Source organism: Lycium ferocissimum, chromosome 2, assembly GCF_029784015.1.
Source record: "Lycium ferocissimum isolate CSIRO_LF1 chromosome 2, AGI_CSIRO_Lferr_CH_V1, whole genome shotgun sequence".
Taxonomy (NCBI): Eukaryota; Viridiplantae; Streptophyta; class Magnoliopsida; order Solanales; family Solanaceae; genus Lycium; species Lycium ferocissimum.
The window spans coordinates 7,513,130-7,532,581 of NC_081343.1; the positions used below are offsets into that span (position 1 = coordinate 7,513,130).

The following is a 19,452-nucleotide window of genomic DNA, read 5'->3' on the forward strand; positions in this document are numbered from 1 at the left end:
ATTTAGGTACACTGAAGAAAATTTGTGAGACAGATTTAGTGCTAATTTCTCAATGTTCTCTTACAAAGCATGTATTAAATATTAGCAAGCAATACCTGTCAAATGTGTCACTGAACATCAATGTAATAAAGGAATGTATAAATGGCATACTTCTATCAATTCGATACGCTGAGACGATTATAATCCTATTATAGTTGGTTACCATATTGAAGCCAAAGTATGCGTATTTGGAGAGTGCTTTGGGAGAAGATTTGACAAAAGAAGAGACATGGGTATTGAGTACCGGGTGCCATTTTTTCAGACTTATGTTTGCGCCATTTAATGACCACGCTTGTCATACTCTCTTTACCTTTTTACTAACCACAAGTTAAAGCAATCAGCCATCAATTGTTTTTTGAACGCATGCTCTTATCAAATACTGGATTGAATCTTAGTGGAGCTAAACATACTGGAGCCAATATCAACCCTTTTGATTGTGTGACCAATTAATTAAAGAAATTTTGACATATCTGTTACAATTTTTTTGGGTCAGAAAGATGAAATTTTATATATAACAAAAAAGTCTACAGGGAAGTTAAAGTTATGGCTGAGCCACAATATTACAAGCAGGATGTGCATTAAGTAAAGTGTTTTGCATCCTGAAACTGCCTGTTTTGCCACGTGCGAATGACGGATTCCCCTGCTTGGTCTGAGTGCAAAACATCTGTTAAGGCAGGAGGGGTGAGCCAAAAAAGCTTCAGTGAAGATACCATAGTGCTAGCAGTTGCCATTTTTGCAAGCTAATCAGCCAATTTGTTTTGCTCCCTCTAGACATGTCCCACTAAGGAACTGTTCAGCAGCTGGAGGAGGCACCTACAGTCATCAACAAGTGGTAAGAAATTAGATGACGGAGTGCACGAGATACTTCTGAGCCGCCAGAGCGTACAATGCTAAAGTTTCAACTGTTTCAGCTATCTAGTAATCTGGTTATTAGCCGAATTATCGAACTTCCATAACAAGGTTATAAAAGAAAAGCGACTGTAATGTAGGCAAAATGTATCTGAGAAAATGAATTAAAGAGATCTTCTATTTATCCCCTTTTTCTTTATCTATTTTGCATGATATTGTTTGCATTTATCTGAACGGTCCAATCCAAAGGAATGACCAATTGATGAGAAACGTGCAGAGGAGAAATTCGCTCACCTCTCCCAAGCTTCACTTCTTGTGTTTCTTCCTAGAACTGAAGTAGATTGGCAAAAATCTTGTTGTCGTAGAAGGACAGCCAAAGAACTCGATGAGATTTTGGCAATCCTTTTCTGTAGTTTCATTACCCTCTGATGTACTTATATGACTCAAGTAGGTCTTACCCTCATATATAAAGCAGAGTTGCTGCCACAGCAGCACACTTAAACTTATCTGGATAGAAACACTAGCAATAAACAGGTAGACAATAACAAGCCCTCTCGCTGGTACAAACAATGTAGACTCGAGAAATGCAAATAAGACATCTTTCAAGGTTCTCAAAAGAAACTTTTGACCGAGGTGAATTGGATTGTGGCTTAGTGGCGGCCAAAAATGAAAAGCTGCATAGACTGAAATGGTGGACACATAAATTGTGCTAATGATTGCTGAAATGAGGAAAATGATGAAGCTCCTGTGGTTTGCTGCACCAACACAATTGCCAATCTGGTGCAATAAAAGAAGCACTCTCATTACTCCATTCAATTTGAGTTTCGTTTTTCTTTGTTGAGCATAAAAAATCAGTGCACAAAAAAATTAAAGTTTCTCATAGTTGACTAGTCTAAAGGACAACCAAATATCAAGTAGCAACGATATTCTGATAACCAGAATGCGATGGCATGAAGAAAGAAGCTCCCAGTGATGGAGGCAATATTTCAACAAATTACAGCCAATGAATGCCAAGTTTAATCTATGGAAACAATACACTTCAGTACCACTCCCTCTATTAGTATTCCCTTGTGTGGGTGTGGTGGTAGGAGTGGGGAAATTAGGGGATAGTTTTAAGTGATAAATGTCAATCTTGATAAAATCAAATCAAAGATATGATTTGCTTGTGAGGTCTAAGCTATTGCATTTTGTTTGCAAGTGTTCTACTATATTAATATCAGTCTTCCCAAAGTCCATGGAGATTAAAGATTTCCTACATCAGACTCCCAACAAAAATTGAAGAGGAAACAGCTATATAATTATATGATGTTTTAGGGAAACACTCAAGCAGTCTACATGCAACTTTTAGCAAAATGCTAATTGACAGAATACCATCCTCCAATATAAAACATTACCGATATTAAAAAAAAAAAAAAAAAAGATTTCCTAATACGCAGAGTTTGGAGATACTGAACAGACCAACTTGCTAGAACAAACAAATCTTTAGAGGCTTCATTCTCGGTTAAAGTCCCAGAAACATGATTGTCATTTTCTCCTAATTTCTAAAATTTCACAAATTCTTTTTGTTGTTTGTACTGAAAACGGGTAAATTCAAACGCGTAACATTCTAAAAGACAAAGATCTCCTTGAAAAATGTAAAAGAACAATGAGAACTTACAACTGGGCAATGATGATCCATGTCCAGTATACACATTCCACAAGAACGGCAATGGTGTGCCCTAGGTGACTTTGGCTTTGAACAATACTGACAAAAAGTATAATTCTCAAGCCCACCCTTTTTAACAGCAGGATAACTACCCCAAAGTATGTCTGGTGGAGCACCAGCAGATCGAAATGCAGCAAGGCCAAATGTGGACAAGGTAGAAATGGACAATGCTACAGCAATTAAAGAGTGAACACTACCGCAGAAGTAACTGATCGAAAATACTATAGGAAAAATTGCCCAAACACCACCACCTGCACTACCCAAAAGAAAAAAAAAAAGAATCAAAACAGAAAGTTAAATAAACTTACAGTATTAAATAGCAATAAATTGAGGTTAATGCTGCAAAGAAGTATTCATATATTTTAATGCAACGAGGTACAAGAAGATTTATACAAACAGAAATGAATCAGAATATTTAAAATCTCTAATAGGGAAATAATTGCTTACAATACTGCAAGAAGCAAGATTTAGATGCATTCAATGACCAGGAAAAAAAGGGAATAATCAATAAAAAAAGGGTGTAAACAAGCAGCCTAATAATGTGTACAGAACAATATAAAAATGATTGCATTCACAATGTAATTATAAAGCCATCATATTCAGCCATAATAGAAGTACCACTTGCAATATGTGAACATTTAGTAGTTTTCACATATACCCTAGTTGGCTTCCAATGTGGATGAGCTTCAACCATCTTTATGGACGGTATTTCACTTGTTTGTGGTTAACACTAAGAAAAATAAGTGGAGGACAATGCTGGTTGGTATAAAGAATAGACCGAATTTAACGGAGAGTAATTATACAAACCACAAACACCTATACAGAGGTGAATCTAACGGAGAGAGATGATACAATAACTAACACCTATACGGAGGTGCATTAAGCCAACAGGAATGCATAAAAAGCAGGAGTATGGCTTCTTGGAACTTGAAAGGTTCGAATTTTCAAGTGGTTTCTTTGTACAATTGCACATAGCACTGCCAGACACCAGAAGTCTCAGAGGCAGGATAAGTTTGCAGAATAAGATAAGGGTTCAGTAACATTGATGTCCTTCAGTTTATACATGTTCTTCCAATCCAGACTTCCCTATAACTTGATCTGTATTAGTTTCCTTTTCTAAGTTATTACGAAACATCTTCTGTGCATCTAGCAAATATAAGTGTATGCCAAACAAAACAGTTACACCAACATGGACAAATAACTTGCCAGTATGACTGTCAGATAAAGCAATTCTACAAATCTACATATAACTATGCAAAATAACTGAGCACCGAACCTAGCCTTTTCAGTTATTAATTCTAAATAAGTACCTACCAGTTTAATATGCATTTGACTTAGAATCCACCTTATTGTCATAATACAGATAGTAAATCATTGCTTAGGCTTCTGTAAACATGCATAAACGTTAAAGTGCACGTATTTCTTTTTAAATTGAAATGTCCATTAAGTGGGCTTCAAACCTTCCAATTCCTACATCACTTGGGTCTGTTTGGAAAGCCACCTGGTAAATGGAATTGGTGTAATTACTAGGGTAGTAATTACAACGACCTGTTTGTTGTCATAACGTAATTATAGTGTAATTACAAGCGTGCTGTTTGGCTGCACAAGTGTAATTACACAGTTAGTTTAATTTAAAAATAAAATTTAATTATAAAAAATTAAAAATTAATATTTGAAAAATATGTGCCTTTATAAATGATGTTAAATTCCTTATTTAACAACACATTGTTTCTTGAAAATATATTAATTAATAATCATATGTTTGTAACTAATATTGTAAGAAAAATAATTGATATATATATATTTCAAATTAATAATATTTTCATTTTAATTAATTATAAAAATTAAAAGCAGATTTTTTTGTGGAAACACCATGAATTGGAGGTCTGATAAAAAAATTAATATTTATAAATATAATACCATAACATTATTCAAATGTTTGACCCAAAAAAAAAAAAAAAAAAAATCTATCAATTGTAAGTGAAAAATAAACTGCATGCAATGTGAAACAACAGGTCAATAGTACTAAAGCAAATAAAATTTAAAAGAAGGGAAAATATAAGTACATAACCTCATTCACAACGAAATTCTAATTTAACAACGTCACTCATTATGTGCAAAGTTTGTTCATGACTCATTCTTTCTTATCTTGAGAGGCATAGTTTCAAAAATTAGAATAATAACACAGTTATGCTAAATGAATAAAATAAAAAAATAAAAAATTACGAGCAATTACATGGAACCGCAAGAAGTAAAGGTTGAGAATGAGAAGAAAGGAAATGAAAGATAAATAATATAAAAAGAAAAATATATTTTAAAAATAAAAATAATTAAAAAGTAAAAATAAAAACAAATTAAAATAATAGAAATAAAAATAAATTAAAAAAGAAAAGAAATTAAAATAAACAAACAAGAAAGACACTAAAGAGTAACCCTATAATTACAGGGTGTATTACACCCAATTCTCAACCCCCCTTAAAAATTGAAGAGTGTAATTACACCCTCCCAATTACACCAATTCCCACCTAACCAAGTAATTACCTGGTCAAACAAACAAGCCAAACTGTGTAATTACACCCAATTCCAATTACCTCGGTGGCTTTCCAAACAGGCCCTTAGCAATTTCTGTTCCAATGAAATATCTTCTCAGGTGTATCACTTTAATCAATATCATCATGAATCACTAATTCTTTTAGATTGTGAATACACTATATAGATAGCCCAGTCGTGTAACATTCATGTAGCTGTCTTGTGGTCTTATGTGACGTGGTTCAAGCTTTATTCAGAATTTGATCATAAACATATAGCCAGTTCATACTTGACAATGTTCAACTGGGACACCTTGTTTTCATAACTGTCTTCCAGAGTCTACAGAGCTACATTCCCCAGTCAAACTTTTGAGCTTGCAATTCTATCCAGTTAGTAACTGATCCAAAAAAAAAAAAAAGAGAGAACTATATCAGGTCAGTGTTTGAGAGAAGTCTCAACCACCTCTGCACTGAGAGAATGGCATAAGTGGGGCCAATGTCCACATAAGATCATTTCAATCTCTTAGTAGATCAGAGAGTGGTAGACCCCAAACTCTGCTCGTACAATTTTGAATATACAAATGTGTAAAGGATACACTAGGTCTGCTCGCTCCTTGATAGAATTGGAGCCCTAAACATGGACAAAGGAGAAGGGACCGGGAAGGGGCATCACAGATAAACAGAACCATTGTGAAAACATGAAATAATCTGTAGTGCAACTCTGCAATAATCAAGAAAGTGGGCAATGCAGAACTATATGGCTGAGATTAGTATTGAGTTCACACATCACACACAGTAATATGGTCTTCAAGGTATCTACAAGGTAAATGTTGATGGTAGTTATATCAAGGATAAAGGCAAAGCTGGCGTAGGAGGTATAACAAGAGATAGCAATGGAAACTTTTGTAAAGCTTTCTCCAAACCAGTAGAATGCTACAGCAACAACTGCTCAGAAGCAAAAGCTGCTGAATTTGCAGTCAAATGGTGTAAAGAAAATGGCTTCAACAACATTATCATTGAAATGGACTCCAAGATCATTAGTGACATGTTTATGAAGAAGACCACCACTAACAAGAAGCTGAAAAATTGATTCATAGAGCTACACTGCTACAGAGAGGCTAATGGCATTGCTGACTATTTTGCTAAACTTGCATCAACCAGTGGAAATGAAACCTTCTACACCTCCTTTCAACAGTTACCAAAGGAAGTTAAAGGTTTAATTCAACTGGATAGATGGAGGTTTCCTTGTATGAGGAGGAGATATGACAAATATAATTTCTTTGTAAGTTGAGAAGTATATATTTTTTTGCTAGGAAAGGATAATGTATAGGCTTAATCCTTTCTATCTTGTTGTGAAATAGATGTGCAGATGACATTGGTTAGAGGTATTGGTACATGTCCCCCTCTAACATGTAACTTTTTTGTGATTAATAGACATGGTAGGGTCGAGCCTAACCCCCCACACCAATGGGATCACAACCATGGTGATGAGTTTAAAAAAAACAACAACAACAACAACCCAGTGAAATCCCACACCGTGGGGTTTGGGGAGGGCAAAGAGGTCTGTCGGCACCGACTCCTACTACCAAGGGAGGACGGCTGTTTACGAAAGACCCTCGGCTCAATAGAAAGCATAAAAGAGGTCGGATAAGGCCAAGAAAATTCAAAGCGATATGGAAATGAAAATAACGAAAGCGACTAAGCTATGATGAAAGCTTGCAAAAAGTGGCTATCACGGATAAAATAAGATAATCAAAGTACGGAATAACGAGATAGTCGCGTAAATCAAAGCATAAGAACTTATATCGCGATAATGTGACTACTAATATGAAAGGATAAACGATACTATCTACTAGCCTTCTACCCTAATCTGAGTCCTCCATACCCTCCTATCTAAGGTCATGTCCTCGGTAAACTGTAACTGCACCATGTCCTGTCTAATCACCTCTCCCCAATACTGCTTCGGCTTACCCCTACCTCTTTTGAAATCATCCATGGTCAACCTCTCACACCTCCGCACTGGGGCATCTGTGTCTCTCTTCTTCACATGTCCAAACCATCTTAGTCTCGCTTCCCGCATCTTGTCTTCCACCAAGGCCACTCCTACCTTGTCCCGGATAGCCTCATTCCTAATCCTGTCACTCCTGGTGTGCCCACACATCCATCTCAACATTCTCATCTCGGCAACTTTCATCTTTTGAACGTGAGAGATCTTAATGGCCAACATTCCGCCCCATACAACATAGTCGGTCTAACCGCCACTTTGTAGAACTTGCCCTTAAGTTGTGGTGGCACCTTCTTATCACATAGCACTCCGGAAGCGAGCCTCCATTTCACCCACACCCCAATACGACGTGTGACATCATCGTCAATCTCCCCACCGCCATGCATAATGACCCAAGGTACTTGAAATTACTTTTCTTCGGATGACTGGTACCAAGCCTCACTTCCAAGCCGGCCTGTCGAGGTGCTTCCCGAACTTGCACTCAAGCACTCGTCTTCGGTCCTACTCACCAACCCTTTGGACTCCGCAGTCTATCGCCAATCCTCCAGCTTAGCGTTAACTCCGCTACGAGTCTCGTCGATCAGGACTATGTCATCCGCGAAAAGCATACACCATGGCACCTCACCTTGAATATGCCGCGTCAGTTCATCCATCACCAAGGCAAAAAAAAAAAAAAAAAAAAAAAAAAACGTTGAGGAATTTTCTATTAAGTCGTTTAAAACCATCTGTATCAACGTGAAATCACACTGTCACACTTCTGATCACAACGAATTATGAATGAGATGCTCACACCATTTCCAGCATCAAGTTGCCAAAGTGAATCTAGCTATTGATCAACTCTTAGCAATCACATCTAACATGTTATTAACTATACTAGCTCCATCCACATGTAGACGGCTGACAATTTCTATGGATCGGAAATGGAAAAGAAGTATAATTCGCTGCAAGAATATTAGATAGAGAGAGATAGAGAAGACAGAGAATGCTATGGGCATATCTAACTCAAACGTAGTTGTTCAGAGAACATTTAAACCACAATAGCAGGGGGTATAATAGATGTTTGATCACTTACATATCACAATTAGCATAAAGACAACAAGCACACCAACAAAGCACCGATCTCGCAACCGTCTCCACTTAAAGTTCTTGTTCTCAATTTTAACTGCATTCCAGTTAGTTATTGCTCCGCACCAGGAACACTTGAAAGCAGGTGCATATGGCGGAACAAGTAAACGAAGCCCACATCCCCAACATGTCGTATCATGATCCTCACTAAGAGCTGTCACATAATGCTCCCCCTACATAGTAGTAAATTAAAAAATAACCAAGGATATCAGTTGTACTGGCTCATGTATGACTTAAATTTTCAAATTAGGAGAAGAAAGGAATTAGTGAGATCAAACAAAAGATACTTAAACTTCGGTACAAATTCTTCCTTTTTTTTTTTTTTTTTTTTTTTTTTTTTTAACTGGTAGTGTAACTTCGGTACGAATTCTTTTGGAATAACTTACAAAACTATTCTCCAGGGACATACCAAGAAATGATCTATTTAAAGATATCTATAACCCAAAATATGAGGAGAGCCAAAATCGGAGAAGAACATTTGATCTTTACAGTTTTCAGCGAAGATTCTATTGCTCCATTGGTGCTTTAAACAATTCTTCTTCTTCCTTCCAAAATTCTTTCAATTTTACTGTTTACCCAATATTGTTGACAGCTGTTAAAGACTACCAAACCTCCAGCTTTCTGTACAGAAAAGAGACCTCAATGTTGACCTGGAATTGCTCTTCTTCCAGCAGGAGATCTCCTCACTCTCATCCTACATTATTTCAAGTTTGGGTAGATCAAGCAGCAAACTTATTCACAAATTTGAGTACCTAATCAGATACAAATCGATATCCAAAGGGGCATTCACTTCTGCAAATGTTGTGCCAAGACAGGCCTCGCTGTTTCCCACATCAAGTTCTTTTAATGAAACGGTATCTTTTATTAATGAGTACCAAGGAGGTATCTTGGTAATTAAAGTGTACAACAGAGATTCTTTCTCCTTCTATATCAGTGAGTCATACCAATTTTCTCTTGGTTTGACAAATCATTTACTCTGATTTTTTGAAGTTTGTTGGATCATCGGAACTGACATTCCAAAAAGAGTAGGATAATTTTGTAACTCTTTGCTGAAATATCCTACTTAATACTTGTCATACATATTACGACAGAAAAGAATAATACACTCCATTAACTTATTAATTCCTTCATGTCGGCCACCAGGACTTAGTTCAAGTGGCAAAGGTCGACTTAGGTCAAAGCATTGAGCGTTGCGCCATGCAAACTAAGCCTGGTATTTAAGTGAAGACGCGTGCCCATTATCCCGAAGGCTGCAGTTGGTCCTAAGGTTGGCACCAGGCGGATTTCTTGGTCATAAGAAAATAAAATTCCTACTCCTTCTATATTTCGAAGGATTAAAAAAGATCCATCAGTGAGTCAAACCAATTTTTTCTAGCTTGGTTGGACAACCATTTAGTCTGATTTTTTTGAAGTCATACTGTTGATCATGGTGACCGACATTCCAACAAGACTAGGAAAATTTGGATTTATATCCTACTTTTAACTTTTTGGATGAGATATCCTACATATTACTTCTCATGTACATTATAACTAGAAAAGGATAATGTACTCCAGTAAGTTATTACTTTGTTCAATTAAATATTTTCTTTTTGTACATTTTCATCTCGTCAAATTGGTTAGAGACTTTGCATCATAGATTCTCCTCTCGAAGCTTAAGTTCAAAATTCTAGAACAATAAACAACAGAGACTTGATAGAGGTGAACAAAGTAGCTTTCAAGAGAACAGCTGCATCAATAGCTAGTTTACAAAGGCTGTCAATTTCATTTGTGAATACGGGACTTGTTTGGGTATCAAAGGTAAGCAACAACAACACAACAACAATAACATACCCAGTATAATCCCACCAGGTAGGGTCTGGGGAGGGTAGACTATATGCAGACCTTACCTCTACCTTTTGACGGGTAGAGAGGCTGTTTCCGAGGGTATCAAAGGTAAGCAAGGTCTAGAAATATGAACCGCTAGACTGCATTTTCTTTGTACTTTCGCAATATCATCTTGATACTGCTTTTTTAATGAAACTTTACTTTATAAAAAAGAAAAAGAAATATGAACCGCTAGACCATATTTAGTATCGACAATTCAGAGGATGAATTGTGCTAGTGGGAGGTAAGTGGTAACCGTAAGCTTGAAAGAATTGGCGCAGACAGCACCATCATCAATATATAAGAAAAAATCAGAGGATGAAGAAACTTCTGAAATAAGTAGACAATAATTTTTACTTGAACCGAGGGTCCATCGGAAACAACCTATCTACCTTCACAAGGTAGGGGTAAGGCTGCGTACGCACCACCCTCCCCAGACCCCACTTATGGAATTACACTAGGTATGTTGTTGTTGTTGTTGAAGTAGAAAACAAATTTAAAGCTTTACCCAAAAGAAAATACATGTTTTTTTGAGATAAATGTAACTATTTTTTTTTATGAGATAAAGGTAACTTCAAAAAAAGAAAGACTTGTTTAGACAATTGTTTCATTGGTTTTCATGAAAGATGAATATTTTTGAAGCTATATCAAGAAAGAATTTTTTTCTTTTTAAAATGTTGGTGGTGTGGGAACCAACTTGTGCACACTCCGATTAATTCCACTGATTGCGTGCTACCCGGGGGAGCCAAGATTTGAATCTTATTGGTTCGAGATTCTAGATCTTTTAAGTTACTAGGTTCTAAATTACTCCCTCCGGTTCAAAAAGAGTGTCTACTTATCAAATCAAGAAAGAATTAACCTTATTTTTCAATTTTTCCCTTAGAGTTAAGTGATCATACCTATTTAATTAGAAGCAGTTTAGTCAAATTACCGATTTTTTTTTTCTAGAGTTAGTATTTTTTTAAGGGGTGTGCAAATGGCTAAGTGGACACTCTTTTTTAAGCGGAGGGAGTAATAATTTGTACATATCCAATGCATTTTTCAAGACGAATACTGAGGTTTGGACTAGAGCTACTGGGTTCAGCCCAACCCCTTAACTATACTCTAGCTCCGCCCATGTGTGCTACCTTCCTGCTAGCACAGATACCGAGTAACTCTAACCATAGTTTATCTGCCTTAATTCTTTAAAGATATTATTATTTTTAGCAGCAAAATCTTCCCACTACAATAGGCAAGCAAATAGCAGAGATGCAATCTTTTAGCAATTCGAAAATTACCATTCTATAAGAATTTTATTGTTATTATTATTTAAAAGAGAAAGAGAATCACGATGGTGAACAGAGGTCAACTGAGAGGTAGAGGTTGAAGTAAGGAAGGAACAAAAAGAGAAGAATACCTGAGAAGAAGCGGCGTCGTTTGAGGGGGGAATCGACGGCGTAGAGGCTGTGGAGTCGGCAAAATCCATATTCCCCAACCACCTCTGCACCACTCTTTGCAGCTTCCTTCACTTTCTTTTTTGGAAGATTTATCTTATGGTGACAAAAAAGTCTCATAATTTAGAAATGGTGACAAGTTTTACCACCCAATCAAACTTGTTTTTAAAATGTGATTAACTTAAAATGGGGCTGAATTATAATTTTTAAAAATTATAATTTTTAAAAATTATAATCTTTTATAAAATACACAAAAGCCCATACACATTATACAAAAACATCTTCCAATCCACACATATTATATAAAAACTCCTTCCAACCCACTTCCCCCACAACCCCAACTACTTGTTCATTTTATTTCAAAAAAAAAAAAAAAAGCTTCCGTCTTCCCCTGTCTCTCTCCGTTCTTCTTGTGTGCAAAGAAATGGCCACCACCATTGTTCGCGCCTCTCTCTCATTGTTCTTCCGCTGCTCATTTCTCTCTCTCCATTGCTGTTGCTTCTCTATTCATCCTCAGATAAACTTTTTTTTTTCACTTGGTTCAAAAGTTAGGGTTTTGAAATCCGAGTGTGCAAATGATGATTTTGGTTAGAGAAGATGAAGAAGAGCATGGGTTTTTCTTGAATGTTGTTTGTTTTGTTGTAGTTTCGTGTATTTGTTGCACTTGTTGGGGTTTGTGAGTTTGTAATAGTGGTTGTGGTTGTGAAATTATGGTTTTTGGTGCTGTTTTTGTTCTTCTTCTCCTTGTTATTTTGAAAAAAAAGGCTTGCAATTTTATTGATGTTTTCCAACAATCGAGGGTTACCTGCTGCGGCAAATTCAACACTTGTTTGTGATTCTGCAAACATCCTCTTGAGGTTGCATGGTTTGGTGTATTTTGTTTAAGTTGTGAGTGAGATTTGTGATGGTTGTGTGTGTTGTGGTGAAATATAGATGTTTTGTAGTTAAATTTATATGTTTTTGCCGTTGTTGTTATTCTTTGTTGAAAGCACTTGTTTGACGATTCAAACATCTGCTGAGGTTGCATGGTTAAAAAAAATCCTATTTGGTGTATTTTATTTAAGTTGTGCTTGAGATTTGTGATGGTTGTGTGTTTGTAGTGAAATATAGATGTTTTGTAGTTAAATTTAGATGTTTTTAACGTTGTTGTTGTTGTCATGCTATGGTTTAGGAAAAGTTTTGATTTTATCCAATGTTCGGATAAAATCAAAACAATTGTTGAGAGTTTTGCAAAGAAGAATCTAAGGAGCTTGTTTTAAGATATTAACAGGTTAGAAAAAAATCAAAACAAATAAGCTGTTTTTCTACTTCCAACGATTAAGTTTCGCCGCAACAAGTAATAAGTTGTTGTATACAAGCTTCAGATTTTGTTGCAACAACTGATTACTTGTTGCAACATATTCCTTTTCCTTTTTACTTTGAATGTTGCACTAACTAATTAAAGCTGTTTTTCTATCTCTGTGTGTAGATAAAATGGCTCCAGTTAAAAGAAAAGGAGAGAAACCAACTGAGGGAGAAAGTAGTAAAAGAGCTAAGGTGCAAACACCATTAGATAAACTTGTGACTGCTATTTGTCAATCAACAAATGAGGAAAGAGTTAGTGAAACTGGGGCTTCAGAAAGAGAGGAAACCCACGAAACCTCTATTGGGCATGAAGAAGAAAGTGATAAAAATGAACAAAGTGAAGAAACTAGAGAAGAAAGTGAAAAAGATGATGAAAAAATTCTTTGAAGGAGATGAAGAAAATGAAGAAAATGTTGAAGGAGATGAAGAGTAAAGAAGAAGAAGGAGATGGAAGAAAGAGATGAAGGGGGATGAAGGGATGAAGAGAGGTGAAGAAGATGCAGAAACGAAAATGGTAATGAAGAAGAAGAATCAATCAGATCGAGACCTTGGCGAGTTAAGAAGAAAAAGGAAACATAATGTGGATCCCAATCTTGTAGTCTTCTAGTATTGCCACAGCATCCCAATAGACCTTCGATTTATGAGGTCGTCAAGAGTTTCAAAGATTGAAAAGTACGGCGTGACGATGCCGCTCGAATGGAAATAAGGATTTGTCCGTTGATTTTGTGGTTAGATCAAGCATGGGCAAGGGCTTTGACACCTTCGTGGGCATTCTCACGGCATAGCAGGGGTTGGAGAATTTCTTTAGGGCTAGCTGCTTTGGGCTCTATTTAGATTTGCCTGAAGATACCGGTGCCCGATTTCAAATGACAATGGTTTCTGAGCTTTTGAAGCGTAGGATTATTTGTGATAGAAAGGATGAGATTTGGATCAATTACTATGGCATGCCGGTTTGCTTTGGCATCAAGGAGTTTGCCATAGTTACCGGATTGAGATGTTATCCTCGTAGCCTCTTCCTATCGTTGTATTAACCAAGCCAGCCGACTCCCAAGGCAAACAAGAAAGCAAAGCGTTCCAAACCTAAGAATGATGTCTCTTTGGTAAACTTAGTGGGAAAGAGCTACATTCAAAAGAAATTGTTGCAAGATTTGGAGTCCAAAACTTTCTCTAAAAAAGACACAAGGAGGCACCGTGCTTAGTTTGGTTTGGTGCCATGTTCTTTGGGCAAGAGACGTAAACTACAACATACCGCTTGGATTGATTAAACTTACTGAGGAATATGATGCCGTCAACAACTATGCCTGGGGTTTTAAAAGCTTTAGCTTGACTGTTGAATATTTGATGAAGGATTTGAAGCCAACGGGGAAGACACAAAACCTATATGGCTTCCCTTGGGCTTTCATGGTAAATTTTCTTCAATGTTTTATCTTATTTTTTTTTTTTTTGGTATTTCAATCACTATTTTGATTTTTGATGGCATCTTTTTTTCTAGGCTTGGGCATTTGAAGCCATTCCTCACCCCAGGCATCAAGTCAAGGAATACTCCAAAATAGTTACCTATCCAAGAATTCTTAGATGGCTTAAACAAAACAACACAAAATTGAGTGTTGACCTTTTCAACCCCTAAGGAAGTCAGTAAGCATTAGAACACAACAGATGACTAGTTGTTGCAACAGCCTTTATAACTGGCCGCAACAACACATGCATCCGTTGCAACAAGTTATCATCTGTGACAATGTCCAACATGATTAACTCCGTTGCAACAAGTTACCCAACAGATGAATCTGTTATAACATGCAACTAGTTTTTTACAACAAATGATTAACTTGCTGCAACAAGTTACCCATCTGTTGGAAAATGTCAAACAGATGATAAACCTGCTGCAATAAGTTGCCAATCTGTTGGACAATTTCCAACAAGTACCACAGCTGTTGTAACATATCACTTTATTTGCTAATTTGATAACTTCTGAATCTGTTACAGTAAGTTTTTACAACAAGTACAATAATCTGTTGCAGCAAATTACTAATCTGTTGTACAATATCCAACAGATGAGCAACCTGCTGCAACAAGTTACCCAGTAAGTCAATTGAGACTCCTCTTCTTGATGTTGGGCCAAAAGTGCTAAAGAAGGTGGACATTTTCAAGCCTGTACATGCCCAAAGAAAGAAAAAAGTTAAGATTGCAATCAAGTCCAAAAAGTGTGGGAAAACCATTTACTCAATGCATGAATTTGGAGCAAATGAGACTTCAAGGCTTTGACAAGCATGGAAATTTGGTGGGAGGATTGGGTAAGTTTCAACACTTGTATATATCTATCTAATTCCGCATGTTGTTGCAACAAGAGATAATGCGTTGCAACAAGTTAACTAGCCGTTGCAACAAGTAGATAATCATTGAATCTGTCAAGAAGTAACTAACTCATGCTTTACTACTTTTACTTTAGTATGTAGATGAAGTCCTTCTTCTAATGCGTATGAGGCAAATCAATTTCCCTGAGTACTATGATTCCACTGACATAATCCTGGACCTGAACTTTTACAACAACATGTCCAAGAGGTACGCAGAATTGACAAAAGAGAGTACAGTTTCGAATGTCGTGCCTCTGAAGGTTAGACTTGCTGAATTCAAGTGGGACGATGATATGGTCGATTATTGTAGGGGTGTTAGACCCTACCCGGCGGTCGCTGGCTGGTGCAAAGAGGGTTTTAACAGTGATGAATATTAATGTCACACATTTTGTCACTCTCGAGTTCATAATTGAAGAGGGGTAAATGTAAACGTGTATGACCGCAACGTCCCAAATACGAAGAATCCGATTTCTTTTGTTTCACGGAGCCGTAATGGAATGTGGCTCCAAGTTATTGCAACAGAGTGGCATGTTCGCACACTTGCCTGCAAAGTTACTCAATGAATCGTGGGAATTCAAGAGGCTACAGAATCTCCCCCGCAATGTCACTAGTAGGACATGTGGTTCGTGTTCAATTGCTTTTATGGAGGCTTTGCTTGCTGGCACAACTGTGACAAAACTGAAAATCTAATCAGCGACAACTCAGTTGGGAAGATGCAATGGAGATGGGCATTAGGTGTCATTGAAAAGGTGTTGGAGCCCTAAGATGGGTTGATAAACAGTTTATTGATTTTGCGTTTTGTGGAGCCAAAATGTGGCCTGTTGAACAATTTAAGTATCTATTAGGAGTTTTTGAATGACATTATGTAATTTAAGTATATATTAGGTGTTCAGTACTTTTCTAAGACATTTTGTTAAGTATATATTAGGTGTTCATTAGTTAAGTTATGTTCAATACATTATGTTCAGTAGTTCCAGTAGTTTTAAACAAGTCACAAAATCTAACAGCTGTTGAAGAAGTTGCAACAACTGACCCATCTGTTGCAAGTTTGTAATATGTTGCAACGGATGAGTAAGTTGTTGCAACAAGTTGGTAATCTGTTGCAACAGATGCGTCAGTTGTTGCAACAAGTTTGTAATCTGTTGCAATAGATGGTTCGGTTGTTGCAACATATGGCTCGGTGCGAGAAATCTAATTGCTGTTGAAGAAGTTGCAACAACTAACCCATCTGTTGCAACAAGTTTGTAATATGTTACAACAGATGAGTCAGTTGTTGCAACAAGTGCATTATCTGTTGCACCAGATGGTCTAGTTGTTGCAACATATGAGTCAGTTGTTGCGATAAATCTAACTGCTGTTGAAGAAGTTGCAACAAGTTGATAATTTGTTGCAACAAGTTTCTGATCTGTTGCAACAAATGAGTCAGTTGTTGCAACAAATCTTCCAGTTGTTGGAGAAATTGTAACAACTGACACATCTGTTACAACAAGTTTGTAATCTGTTGCAACAGATGGGTTAGTTGTTGCAACAAATTGGTAATATGTTGCAACGGATGAGTAACCTGTTTAAACTAGGAACATTTAGTAAACAATAAATATCATTAGTTTTCTTTGTTTACACCTAAATATGGGCGAATCAACTAGTTCTCATCAAATTTCTCCAACGATCGCTCGATTTGGGAAGTATACGCTTTGTTGATCATACATCCTGACTCAGAATACCATCAAATTGGTTAGAAACATTTAGTAAACAATAAATATCATTGGTTTTCTTTGTTTACACCTAAATATGGGCGAATCAAGTAGTTCTCATCAAATTTCTCCAACGATCGCTCGATTTGGGAAGTATACGCTTTGTTGATCATACATCCCGACTCGAATACCATCAAATTGGTTAGGAACATTTAGTAAACAATAAATATCATTGGTTTTCTTTGTTTACACCTAAATATGGGGGGAATCAAGTAGTTCTCATCAAATTACACCAACGATCGCTCGATTTGGGAAGTATACGCTTTGTTGATCATACATCCTGACTCAGAATACCATCAAATTGGTTAGGAACATTTAGTAAACAATAAATATCATTGGTTTTCTTTGTTTACACCTAAATATGGGGGAATCAAGTAGTTGTCATCAAATTACACCAACGATCGCTCGATTTGGGAAGTATACGCTTTGTTGATCATACATCCTGACTTAGAATACCATCAAATTGGTTAGGAACATTTAGTAAACAATAAATATCATTGGTTTTCTTTGTTTACACCTAAATATGAGTGAATCAAGTAGTTCTTATCAAATTACTCCAACGATCGCTCGATTTGGGAAGTATACACTTAGCAAAGATACACTTAGAATTTCCCATCAAATCAATGAAATTACCGTCTAATCCATTAAAGATGTTAGTAGATAAATATATTGATCACTAAATATCATTGAATCCCTTTGGTTAACACTAAATATCATTGAATCTCTTTGTTTAACACGAAATATCATTGGTTCCCTCTGTTAATAACTAAACATATGTGACGTATATCCTAGTTGTTGCAGCAATTTCATGATCTATTGTACAATTACATAATCTGCTGCAAAGAATTGCATAATTTGTTACCGAAGCTTGTATAACCTGTAAACAAGTACATATCTGCTAACTAGCTTCATAACTCATTCACGATTATAACTGTCGGTAACAAGTACATAACTGTCAAAAGCGTAACATTACGATAAGTACATAATCTGTTGCAGCAGGTAACATAGCTGTTGAACAAGTCATATCACTTGTTGGATGAAACAACTCATTCCATTTGTTGGATGAAACAAGTTGGAGTTTAAACGCAACAACTCATTCCATTTGTTGTAAAAACTCAAAACACTATAGGAACTTACTGTAACAAATCATGTCACTTGTTGGAAAATCAAGTTAAGTTAGTTGCTGCAACAAGTTCGATTACTGGTTGGCAAAATCCCAACAAGTTACACAGGCAAAATGGCATCTTTACTTGGTGGAAACCCTGCGGGAAATTGCAAAACCACAGAACATACATTGGTGATTTGAGCAAGATCAACATATCATTTAAACTAATTTTACTAACAGAAACAACATAAAAATGTCATAAAATCTAATTTCACAAACACAAAAAATAGTAATTATTATTACAAGACATTGCAAATTTAACAAGTATGGAACAATTTGGTTTGGGCATGTAGTTTTTTTATGGCCAGCTGTTTTGCATATGGAGCATTTGTTTTTCCTCGTTGCAAGTGATTCACGATTCCGTGCCTCACTTTGTCCGTCTTCTTCCGGTTTGCTCGGATCAACATATGGAGGAGGTATTTCTCTCTCTAAAATCTCCATAGGAACTTCTCAAGATTCTTCAAGGCACGGATTCATTTTTCTCCACGGTATACAATTATGTAATTCTCCACCCCCCAATATGGAGATGGTAGTCATAAATGCGCCTTCCCAGTCTTCACATATTGGACTCGAGAAGCGCTGCCATAGTGTCACGACCCGGCCCGTGGGCGCGTGAGCGGTGTCTACACGGACACCCGTAAGCCTACCTGCGGTCAGAGGCATACCAGCTACTAATGCGCTCGGACATACATAAATCCGTACGGACGTAACATACATTGCACGAACGTACATATATACGTACATAAACTGTCACCGAAGTAGTTGAGACTGTGTCGGACGAGAGTTGCATGTCGCCCTACCTACCCGAAAGGTTTACAACCCCACCCCGCGGAACTCACGGGCCTCTAACTACGAAAATCGGGAAAACCCCCACGGGGCCCCCCCGGCCCCCAAAAAGTCATATATATACGAACATATGAACAACCCCAAAAATATATACCAAAATATTTTTCCCATCAAAGGGGGCTCGTCAAAAAGAGGCCCATATCCTATGCCGGGCGTCCGTACTGGGGGGTAGAAACCGGGCCCCCCCAAAAAGGGGGGGCACAAATGTACCCGGGAGTAAAACCAAAAAATAACAAAATATAATTAAAAAAACCAGTCGGGTAGAAAATCGAGGAAGTAGAAAAAAGGGAAACACGAAATGGCCGAGTCGGACCTTTCGGGGAACCGGGGTCTAAGGGGAACCAAAAATTACCGGGGCGTATGGGGGTTTTCCCGGCGAACCGATTTCAATGTAAAAAAACGAGAATCGGGGGGATCGGAAACCAAAAGGGGTAAACCAAAGGGCCCC

At 37.0% G+C, this 19,452-nt stretch overlaps 1 protein-coding gene across 1 annotated transcript in view; it reads right to left on the minus strand.

Moving 5' to 3' along the window:
* Window positions 1–498: 498 nt before the first annotated feature.
* The window catches only part of LOC132033446 (protein S-acyltransferase 11), a 52,235-nt gene continuing 33,281 nt past the window's right edge, over window positions 499–19,452 (minus strand). The window contains exons 2-6 of the mRNA XM_059423426.1: window positions 11,511–11,604; window positions 8,199–8,424; window positions 2,546–2,844; window positions 1,183–1,665; window positions 499–852 (exon numbers count right to left, since the gene is read on the minus strand). Of these exons, the coding sequence (XP_059279409.1) occupies window positions 1,195–1,665; window positions 2,546–2,844; window positions 8,199–8,424; window positions 11,511–11,579 (1,065 nt within the window). The 5' untranslated portion in view covers window positions 11,580–11,604 and the 3' untranslated portion in view covers window positions 499–852; window positions 1,183–1,194. The remainder of the gene's footprint in view (window positions 853–1,182; window positions 1,666–2,545; window positions 2,845–8,198; window positions 8,425–11,510; window positions 11,605–19,452) is intronic.